General features: G+C 39.0%; 1 protein-coding gene across 1 annotated transcript; it reads right to left on the minus strand.

Moving 5' to 3' along the window:
• Window positions 1-767: 767 nt before the first annotated feature.
• LOC128869343 (jerky protein homolog-like) lies at window positions 768-3136 on the minus strand. Its single transcript, XM_054111879.1, has 3 exons — window positions 1725-3136; window positions 1176-1650; window positions 768-1113 (listed from the first exon to the last, which is right to left on the minus strand). The coding sequence occupies exons 1-2, from the start codon at window positions 1773-1775 to the stop codon at window positions 1213-1215; spliced, it is 489 nt and encodes a 162-aa protein (XP_053967854.1). The 5' UTR covers window positions 1776-3136; the 3' UTR covers window positions 768-1113; window positions 1176-1212.
• Between the last annotated feature and the right edge of the window lie 8930 nt (window positions 3137-12066).

Here is a 12066-nt window from a genome sequence, read left to right on the forward strand (position 1 = left end):
AGTTAACAGTAGGAAATTAATTAATATGGCTGCCAGAGAGAAATGAGAGGGAGAGAGTGATACGCAAGTGTGAAAAAATGTAGTTTACATTAGCTTACATTTGCTTGCGTACAGAACAGATTTGTTCATTTGATATGTCCATATGATTTGTATGCATGTTTACAGATTTGTTCTTTTTGGTTTTTTTATGAAAATTGCGCGTAATTGTATGTATGCATGTTTATATACATCTATTAGCAAAGGACATATCGCACCCTAAATACAAAAGGGGCACAACTCAAAATTTTCCACACTCGAGCTTGACTTGTTTAGAGTAGCACAGAAAACAAACTATGTGACATATCACGCTCAAATTTGCCATGTAAGCTTATAACAGTCCTACCAAAAACAAAAAAATTTATTTTTGCCATATGTCATCCGCGGACCGTTTTATTGATAACGTCTCGTTCATATTTGAGCAGAAGTACATTTTGAGTTGTGACCCTTTTGTATTTAGGGTGCGATATGTATATTAGGTTTATATGAAAATTGCGCCAAATATTGGAAAAAATGTATGATTGCATTAGATTTGATTTTGATTGGATAAATGTATATACAGTAGACTCGGGGTTGAGGGAACTAATTCGTGCAAGGGCTATTCCCCTCAACCCAGACTTTCCCTTGAAGATTGAAATTATACATGTACAGAAGTGGGCGGATTATAAATTTTTTTTAATACTGTTGTATGTAAGGTAGACGTACATAGTTTGTGCAGTGAGTGTATTTATTTCATATAATAAAAACATATTATTTAAAGAAGTCCAATATAGTACTTTGTTTTTTCTTAGCTTCTAGTGATTTTTTCACTGCAATATCCCCGATATTGTTAAGAAAAGTGATGTGTTCGAGCGAGTTGGTATTGTGTTCGGTCCAATGGATTGCTTTGTCAAAAATTTTAATGGCTTCAGCTGCCTCTATTGTACACTTGTCGCCGTTTATTTCGTCATGCTCATCCTCATCCTCATCCTCATCCTCATCAGATGCCTCAACAGGTTGATTAGCATCATTGATAACGCCCTCAGTACCATTAGCGCAATTGTTATCGATTCTTAGATCGTTGACACTTAGGTTCGACTGAAATAAAAAAATTATGGCATGTTAAGTGCATGCGTAACTGTAATGATTGTGCTTTTTACCTGTGGAAATGCAGTTTCAGTTAAATTGAGTAAATCTTCAAATTCGGAATGTTGTTTGCTGCTGTCTTAAAACACTGAGAGGCACATCATCCTCGATACACTCATCATTGCCTATCGGATGTTTATAGTCAAGTAATGGACACCAGCATTTTTTAATAACGTCGGCATCGACTTTTTGCCATGCTTGAGTCAAAAGGCAAATGGCATCTTTCAAAGTAATTTTTTTTTTAAAGTTGGCTATTTCGTCTTTATCAATAGCTGATTTTAATAAATTTGTTCTATAGTGCAACTTGGTTAACCTTATTACATTCTGGTCCATCGGCTGGAGAAGGGGTGTTACATTTGGTGGCATATATAAAACGAAAATTGAACCACATTCTGTTTTTAATAACCCTTGTTTTGGATGGCACGGTGCATTATCTACGATCAAAACTGCTTTGACTGGTAGACCCTCGTGTATTAGGAATGTGGTAACCTAAAAAACAAAAAAAAAAATTATTTAGTTCAATTTATTATTTACCTATGTTATGATTTAATAATTTCATTTACCTCTGGTACAAAGGAATTGTGGAACCATTCTTCGAAAATGTCCGCAGTCATCCATGCTCTTTTTGAGCACCTGTAGTTCAACGAAAGCTGAAAATTTCTGAATGATCATTTTTTAGTCGCCAAAATTTTGCCTTTAATGCTAGCACTGCTTCTTGATCAGAAGATAGTTTTTCACCGCAAATTTTCAACAATCTAATTCCAAATCTAGCCCTGAATTCATTTAGTCAGCCCGAACTTGCGTTAAAGCCACTTCCATTTCCATAAATTTTTGCATGCAGTTCTTTAGCTTTTTCTTTAATAAGGTTTCCAGATATTGGAATATATCGACTTCTTTGAGTGATGAACCATTTATATAGCTTAGTTTCGATATTAGCAAACTCACCCTTCTTCAGAGACTTCCGTTTAATGCTGCACGCTATCGATGCTTTTAAATCTTTCTTATGCCATTTTTTATATGTGATATGGTCGACATGGTAACACCATATTGATAAGCCAATGATTTTAATGTAAAGCCTTTATCGAGCTTTTGTATAATTTCAGATTTTGTTTTGAGGGGTAAGAACCTTTTCCCTTTCATAGTTAACTAGCAAAAGTAAATGTTTCTTTTTATCTCTATCTTATTTCGCACAATTGCTTCAACGCACTGAACGGAACTAAATAGCTTTACACTGGACAATGTACACAATATACATATAGCAGGTGGCGCTAAAGTAATCCTCCTATCAGAAAATGCTATAAATTTTGCGATTGGCCCCTAATGTCAGTTCTGTTTTGGCATTTGTGTAGTAAACACATGCGAAATCCACGTTAATAAACAATGTTACGCTACACTGCTCCAGAACGCGGAATATTACTGACTATTTATTTGACCAATAATCGGTCGGTGACTTTGGCACAACGTGAATTTCGTCGCAGATTTCCTCGCCGTCCAACGCCTACTGGTGAAACACTGCGACGTTCAGCCGCTCGCCTCGAAAATACTGGCACAACACGAGATGCTGCCAGGCGTGGCAGACCCCGGAGTAGCTGTTCTGTAGAGAATATTGCTGCTGTAGCCGAGGATGTCATGGAAGCGCCGTCGACATCGACCAGACGACGTGCCACGCAAATGGGTATCAGTCGACGGTCTTTACAGCGAATTTTGGTACAAGATTTGAAGATGTTTCCGTACAAAGTCCAGACGGTGCATCAGCTGTTAGCTGCTGACCGCCAATCGCGTCTAACATACGCTCAAGCCATCCTTAATCACCACCAAGCGGAAGATGATTTTTAATCAAAAATAATCATGAGTGATGAGGCCCATTTCCATCTTAGCGGGTACGTAAGTAAGCAAAATTTACGCTTCTGGGGCACTGAAAATCCGCGTGTAACCCACGAAGAGCCATTACACCCGCTCAAAGTCACTGTATGGTGTGCTGGAGGAGTCATCGGACCTTTTTTCTTCGAAGACGTTGCGGGCCAAACGGTTACTGGGAATGGTGCGCGCCAGAGCAATGATCAACGAGTTCTTTTTGCCGCAACTTGATGAATTGGGATTGGAAAACATGTGATTCAAACAGGACGGTGCAACGGCACACACTGCACGTGCCACAACCGATATGCTGAAGGATGCATTTCCCGGGCGCCTAATCTCCCGTTTTGGCGATTTGCACTGGCCAGCAAGATTGCCTGATTTGACCGCTCCAGACTTCTTTTTGTGGGGCTTTTTGAAGTCGCGGGTTTATGTCAACAAGCCTCAGACTCTTGCAGCTCTTAAAGACAATATCCGTAAGAATGTGAGGACCTATCGCCGGAAGTTTTGGCCAAAGTGATGGAAAATGCCATAAAAAGGGCTCAAAAGGCAATCAACTGTGGCGGCGGCCATTTACATGACATCATATTCTCGACTTGATGTAAAAAAAATTAAAAGACCAAATACAGGGTTGGCCATATTAAACTGACCCATTGAGTAACCCTATAACTTTTTACTGTAATTTCAGATCAGCTAATGACATACCGCGTTGGAAGCGTCAGTCGAAGGAGATTTATACCATGAAACAGTACACCCCAATAGAACGCGCTGAAATTGTTCAGCTGTACATTCAAAATTCCTTCTCGATTGTAAAAACGCAACGTCATCAAATCATTATGAGTGATGAGGCCCATTTCTCCTTGAACGGAACCGTAAATAAGCAAAATTGCCGTTTCTACGCCACTGAAAACCCTCAAATTATTGAAGAGGTACCTCTCCACGACCAAAAAGTTACAGTCTGGTGTGGCATTTGCGCTGATATGGTCATTGGGCCGTTCTTCTTTGAAAATGGTCAACACCAACCATTGACCGTCAATCAAGAGCGTTATCGGGCCATGATAACCGATTTTGTGATGCCGATTGTTCGTGAAAATGGTATGGAGCACTTCTGGTTTCAGCAAGATGGCGCACCACCACACACAGCACGAGCCACCGTCAACTTATTGAAGACTTTGTTCCCTGGCCGTTTGATATCAAAAAGCGGCGATTTTGACTGGCCGCCGCGATCACCGGATTTGACGCCACCGGACTTTTTTCTTTGTGGCTATTTGAAATCTAAGGTTTACGTCAACAAGCCAAAGACACTAGGCGCACTTAAGGCCAATATCCGACGGGAAATAGCCGCCATATCGGCCGAGACGCTGGCCAAAACTATGGAAAACGCCGAAAAACGGGCACATTACGCTATACGAGCTAAGGGCGACCACTTGCGCGATATCATATTCAAAAAGTGATGTAAACGAATCTCCTTGAACTAAATTAAATGTTTTTCACAATGAAACACAAAAAAATGTTTCTTTTTCCATATTTTTTTAATAATCACATGGGTCAGTTTAATATGGCCAACCCTGTATAAATAATCCACAAGAAGAATCAAAGTTTTTCTTTTTTTTTTTAATTACAGCCAAAAAACATCGCAAGGTTACTTTTGCGCCACCTTGTAGGTATGTATATACCAATCATATACGCATTCTAACATAACTGTAAAATAACTGAAATTGCATAAAAATTTTGAGGTTTCTTCTACTCGGTACTTATTAGATTGAAGGTTCCCTCTACAGAGTACTCAATGAAAGAATTTTTGTGGTCCCCTCAACCGAGTAGTTCCCTCAATCCGGGGTTCCCTCAACCGCGAGTCTATTGTATGTACATATGTATATGAAAATTGCGCCAAATATTGAAAAGCTCTTATGATTGCTTGTAACCCATTGAACTTTGGTTTGAATTTTAATTCGAAAAGAAAGGCAATTGTAAGTGCACGTGCGCGGTGAAGCAAACATTTTGAAAATATTAATAACTAATTAATAAAAAAAAAAAATGCCTAAAGTTTCAAAATGTCGTGTTCGGGAGTGTAATAGTGAACAAAACGTTCGTTCGTTTGCATTTCCCAAAAATCGGGAATTATCAAATTTGTGGAAGGAGAATTTGCGAATCTCACCCTCAATGCAAATACCAATACATAATTCATTTGTATGCATTAAACATTTTGAGGAGGATGCCGTGGGACCAAAATATCTTAAGAATGGAGCGGTTCCAACTCTTAACTTGGGTAAGTAAATTAATTTATTATTATGTCTCCATATATGTATGTACAGTGAAGAAAAAATAAACGGAGTTACCGTCAATATTATTATTTCTTATAAATCTGTGAATATTTTTTTAAATATTAGTATCCCAGTTTCTTTTTGGTTCACTGTACATACATAAACTGATAATCGTATGCTTGGATGTCGTTTTCAATACTTCGTGCCTATTCAAAAGCTTAATATACACATCCATGCATGCATGCATGAAATAGAAAGCAGAGAAGGGATTTATTTATTTAGAATGCGCACTTTCTCATTATTTTATTTACATATTTATAAAAAACTTTTGAATTTAAAAGATCGGGCAATTTTAGTCCAAGTATAATGATTTATTTAATGAAGCTTGGTTGAGATGTTAGGGAGTGGCTCATGAACAACTTTTATAACTTTGAATATTTACATTGTCCAATAAATATATGTATTTTGTTCTAAATTTCACTTCAATTCATAAAATATATGGTCACAAACGTATTTTTACTGGTTTTTATACTTGTATTCAAAACAGCAATATCCTTTCGCTAAATTACACAATTTTAACAATAAATTACTTGAAAACTATAAATCCCCGGAGGGTGCGGGTTCTTGTTTCATATATGTATATGATTATACTGAATATACCTCAATTTAAATTTTGTAAAAATGTAAATAAAAATTTTAATTAGGCTATGATGATGTTCCACCGAACAAGTGGACCGAAAAAAAGGAGTTGCTGTATCGAGAGCTGCGTGTCTAAGGATAAAGGTCAGGGTCCAACAAGGTGAGTTGCGCAGGTCCTTAGGGTAAGTAAAACCATCGTTTATTTATTGTTTATTCTAATATGTATTTATTTATATTTATTTTTCCTATTTTCCAGATTTTTGAAGTGAAAACTTCTTTAGAATCGTTGGGAGTGATTTGAGACTCGATGAAACGAAAAAGCGACACCAAACAGAAGAAGAAAAAAGATATACGTATATATATGTATGTATAGAAAATGCTTCATTACCAGGCACACAGAAGGATGGCATAAGCAAATTTAAATTTGTGAATTTATATATGTATGTATATATGCGGATATATGTATATATGTTGTGTGTATGTACATATGTGCCTCGCCACAGCAAAACATCCGGTAAAATTTCTCAAGAAATCCAGCGCGCATTCATAGGCACAGCATTGCATGTACAGTAGGGCGGGTCGATTTAAAAATCGCTCATTGCTCTATGAAAATCGTATTCTAGGGATCAAAATAAGAAACTTTGCCGAAGGAACCATACCTCTAAAACGAATTCTGATGTCCCCCAATTTCAAAATATCACCATTTTTGGCCTTTACATGAAAAAATCAGCTAAATGGCTATGTTTTTTCTTTATTTTTATTTATTTATAATATTATCTATTTTTTCTCTTAAGAAATTTATTTAGTCAGAACATATGTAAATGAATGAATGTGAGTTATAGAAAAGAAACTAAAAAGTTCGACCCATATTGGGGGACATCAGAAATCGTTTTAGAGGTATGGTTCCTTCGGCAAAATTTCTTATTCTGATCCCTAGAATATGATTTTCACAGAGCAATGGGCGATTTTTTGGCCTTCCCACAAATCGACCCGGCCTAATGTACAGTAACCTTGAACAGGCAGCTGCGGTTGTCGAGCATTTAGAAACATATATTTACATACATATATGGGTGCAAACATATTTACGGAGCCGCGGGCACTCGACTTGACAAAAATTGAATATTGGCAAATAATTCTACGCGAAATATTCCAATATTGACTATTTTCGAATTGTCGAGAAAATTAGCATATGGGCGGCTCGTTTTATGAATGAAAGTACTTGCTCTTAGAACTATGAGCTCGAATTTATAAATCAATTTTTTGATGATGAGTTTTTGTTGCACAGTACAATAGTTGAAACTGTTCGGCGCCGCCGCGACTGTTCAGCGCTATGGCAACTAGGATGATGGCCGCTACGCCTGCGCCTATTAATGCATTTTGTTCTTGTAGTCGCTAGGCATAGAATTTTAGCTTTGAACGACATACGCATTTACAGGAATAAAGTGGTCTGTGTGTGCGGTTATATGTAGATGCATATTAATAAGCATTGTTTTGCTGGAAGTTCAGAACACAAATATGTATGTACGTACATAGGCTAGGCCATAGTATAGCATACATACATATGTATAAAAAATTCAAACCAAGCGTCCTACGAATGTTTGCGTGTATGTTAGTACGTCTGTGTAATACACGCGTTACGACGCACATAATAGCAACCGCGTGTGCTGTATTGCGTCCGTATTTTTATATTCGTAAATATTTTCATTTTTAAATATTTACCGAAATTATGCCGAATAATGCAAAAAAGTGTCGTGAATATCGACAGAAAAAAAACAAAAAGAAAATAAAACTAAAACAGTTTTAATTGTGGCAATTTATATTTCACCGAATCAATCAATAAATAATATTAGCATCACGGAATTCATTCACAAAAATTTAATAAAGTATACACCAGAAGTATCGCGGATACTTAGAAAAGATTATGATAAAGTTCCAATGATATTAAGTGGCGATTTTAACGTAAATTTTGCATTGGACACAGCGGTTCCTTTAATTGACTTTCTCAATACAACATTCAATTTAAAAATGTGTAACAATCGCAATGAATCGACAACACGATCAAAAACACGATCACTAATTTTAATTGAACAATTATTATATCTTATGATAAAGTTTCCGTTCGTAATTGGTTTCTCTTTATTACATGTTTGATTCATTTGTAAATTTACAGCATTTTTAACAATAATCGTTTTTACGTCTATGGCTAGAATTTCAAGATCCTTATTTCTGGTGAGGTGACAGTTTTGTTTTAATATACAGTGTTTACTTGGTTTCGGAGGATGGTTCCATGTGTAGAAGTCCACGCAAGTGGGGAAAGTTACGCAAGGAAAGAAAGCCATAGGACCTTGCGACATCTACCACAGCTGCCATGTAAAGGAGCGCAAATTCGGTGTCGGATTTGTTGTGGGAGAGAGACTTCGTCGCCAAGTACTGGCGTTCACTCCGGTGGACGAGCGTCCCGCAACAATCCGCATCAAAGGCCGTTTTTTCAACATATCGCTAATTTGCGCCCACGCCCCGACGGAAGAGAAGGACGATAGGACCAAAGATTCCTTCTATGAGCGCCTGGAACGTTCCTATGAGCACCGCCCCCGCCACGACATAAAAATCGGTCTTGGCGACTTCAACGCCAGGGTGGGCAAGGAGGGAATTTTTGGTCCCACAGTCGGAAAATTCAGCCTGCACAACGAAACATCCGGTAGCGGACAGAGGCTGATCGACTTCGTCGGGGCCCGAAACATGGTAGTCTGCAGCACCAGATTCCAGCATAAGAAGATTCACCAAGCCACCTGGCTGTCTCCTGATCGAAAAACACAAAACCAGATCGATCATGTTGTGATAGATGGAAGACACGCTTCTAGTGTATTAGATGTACGTAAGATCCGAGGACCCAACATCGACTCGGATCACTACCTTGTTGCAGCCAAACTGCGCACACGCCTCTGTGCAGCAAAAAACGTGCATCTACCTACGCAAAGAATGTTCGACATCGAAAAGCTGCAATCACAACAGACAGCCAGAAGATTCGCCACTCGACTCTCACTCCTGCTCTCAGAGAGTGCTGCCCAACAAACCGGCATGCATGAGCAATGGAGCAACATTTCTCGTTCTCTACGTACCACCGCCGAAGAGGAAATCGGATTCCGGCGAGCCCGAAAAAACAATTGGTACGACGAGGAATGTCACGCTGCCGCAGAAAGAAAGGATGCCGCCTATAGAGCCACGCTGCGATCGGGCGCAACGCGAGCCAAGTGGGATCGCTACAGAGAGCTGATAAAGGAAGAGAGACGTATTATCCGAAAGAAGAAACGAGAGGCCGAAATACGTGAATGCGAAGAGCTTGAGATGCTGGCCAACAGGAACAACGCCCGAAAATTCTACCAGAAAGTTCGGCGGCTTACAGAAGGTTTCAAGAGCCGGGCGTTTTCCTGTAAGAACAAAGACGACGAACTGGTGACTGACGTTCAGAGCAATCTTAAATTATGGAGGGAACACTTCTCGAACCTATTAAACACTGACAGCTGCGCATGTCACCGAGAAAGTGAAGATCCCGATACCCCAACCGTCTACGACGGAATTGTCGTTCCGCTACCCGATCATGACGAGGTCAGAATAGCGATAACGCGGCTAAAGAACAACAAAGCCGCGGGCGCCGACGGACTGTCGGCTGAGCTATTCAAACATGGCGGCGAGGAACTGGTAAGGTGCATGCATCAGCTCCTATGCAAAATATGGTCGGATGAAAGCATGCCTGCCGATTGGAATTTAAGTGTGCTCTGCCCAATCCATAAGAAGGGGGATTCTGCAATCTGGGCCAATTACCGCGGGATAAGTCTTCCAAATATCGCCTATAAGGCTTTAGACCTGGAAAGTCTACCATCGACCAAATATTCACAATACGCCAAATCTTGGAAATGACCCACGAAAGGAGAATCGACACACACCATCTTTTCGCCGATTTCAAAGCTGCATGCGACAATACGAACAGGAGTTATCTGTATGCCGTGATGTCTGAATTTGGAATCCCCGCAAAACTAATACGGCTACGTAAGATGACGTTGCTCAACACCAGCAGCGCCGTCAGAACTGGGAAGGACCTCTCCGAGCCGTTTGATACCAAACGAAGTTTCAGACAGGGTGACTCGCTGTCGTGTGACTTCTTTAACCTGATGTTGGAGAGCATCGTACGAGCCGTAGAACTTAATCGCTCAGGCACAATTTTTTATAAGAGCATACAATCGCTGGCGTAAGCCGATGATATTGACATCATCGGCCTTAACAACCGCGCTGTTAGTTCTGCCTTCTCCAAACTGGATAAAGCGGCGAAGCGAATGGGTCTGGTGGTGAACGAGGACAAAACGAAGTACCTCCTGTCTTCAAACAAACAGTCGGCGCACTCGCTTATCGGCACCCACGTCACTGTAGACAGTTATAATTTCGAGGTTGTAAAAGACTTCGTCTATTTAGGAACCAGCATTAACACCGATAACAATGTCAGCCTTGAAATCCAACGTAGAATCTCTCTTGCCAACAAGTGCTACTTTGGGCTAAGTAGGCAACTGAGCAGTAAAGTCCTCTCTCGACGAACAAAACTAACACTCTACAAGACTCTCATCATGCCCGTCCTAACGTATGGCGCAGAAGCTTGGACGATGACAACATCCGATGAAGCGACGCTTGGAGTGTTCGAGAGAAAGATTCTGCGTAAGATTTTTGGACCTTTTCACGTTGGCAACGGCGAATATCGCAGACGATGGAACGATGAGCTGTATGAGCTTTGCGACGACATAGACATAGCGCAGCGAATAAAGATCCAGCGGCTACGTTGGCTGGGTCATGTCGTCCGAATGGATACAAACGCTCCGGCTTTGAAAGTATTCGATGCGGTACCAGCTGGTGGTAGCAGAGGAAGAGGGCGGCCTCCTCTGCGTTGGAAAGATCAGGTGGAGAAGGACTTGGCTTCACTTGGTGTGTCCAACTGGCGCCGGTTAGCACGAGAAAGAAACGACTGGCGCGCTTTGTTAAACTCGGCCAAAATCGTGTAAGCGGTTGTAGCGCCAATTAAGAAGAAGAAGTTTACTTGGTTTCAATCTTTTTAAAGACTTTTTTTTTTCAAATAATATAGTTTTATTCGCATAAATGAATATTTCTTCTATTTTTGCTTCTATTTCGTTATTTTCTTTATTAGGTATTGGAATAACCTTTCTTATTTTTACATATTCAAAGTTTTTAGGTATTTTAATGCCGAATATTAGATAGGTGTTATTTAAAATGGCTGTGCCTAATTGTAGATACTTAAGCTTATTATAATCAATATTATATTTTACTATATCTTCACTAGTTAAAATATTTGGGTGTAATATTCCATATTTGGCTGATACAACATTTTCTTGTATTTGCTCAATTTTACTTTTTAATAACTGAATCTTTGTATACTGGAATAAGTATACATTTTGTTTATATTCGTCATACATAAAATTAATAGAATTAAGTTCTTTTTCAATTTTTACTCTATCACTTTTAACAATTTCTTTGAGATGCTCTATAGCTGAACTGAAATAATTGTTTATTTTGATTTGTTGCTTCAATGTGTCATTCGTCTGTAAAAAGTGCGTTTGTATATTTTGTCTATCGTCTTCGTCCATTGTACCAAAAAACCATTTTGACATACTACCTATTGCATTAATTAGTCCGCGTTTATTTCTAGTTTTTACTGGCATGAGCGGTAGTAACTTATTCCTTATGTCTAACAACTCTCGTTGTAGTGTCTCTTTATTTTCTAATTTCATTAATATTATATTGTCCGTCATTTCGTTGATAATAGTTTCTAGTTTGTAAACGTCAATCATGTGTAGTACCATGTCACTATCCTTGGGTATTTCTTGGTTTCTAATTTGTGAATCTATAAATCCGGTTTGTTCCGTTAGTTCCGTCAAAGTAATTATACCTTTACATTGTCGTATCGTTAGTATTATTGCTATCATCATGATCCATGTCAGTAAATTTTAAAGGTCGTTTAATATTGCTTTTATGGACTTTATCTAATTTGTGTTTTCTGTATTTGGGTTGTTCTTTGTGTCTAACTGTCTTGTAATTCTTTATAAATCCTTCTGTTCTTTGTTCCGTATACTCTTCTCTGTTTCTATTT

The sequence above is a fragment of the Anastrepha ludens genome, chromosome X (genome assembly GCF_028408465.1).
Source record: "Anastrepha ludens isolate Willacy chromosome X, idAnaLude1.1, whole genome shotgun sequence".
In the NCBI taxonomy this organism is placed as follows: domain Eukaryota; kingdom Metazoa; phylum Arthropoda; class Insecta; order Diptera; family Tephritidae; genus Anastrepha; species Anastrepha ludens.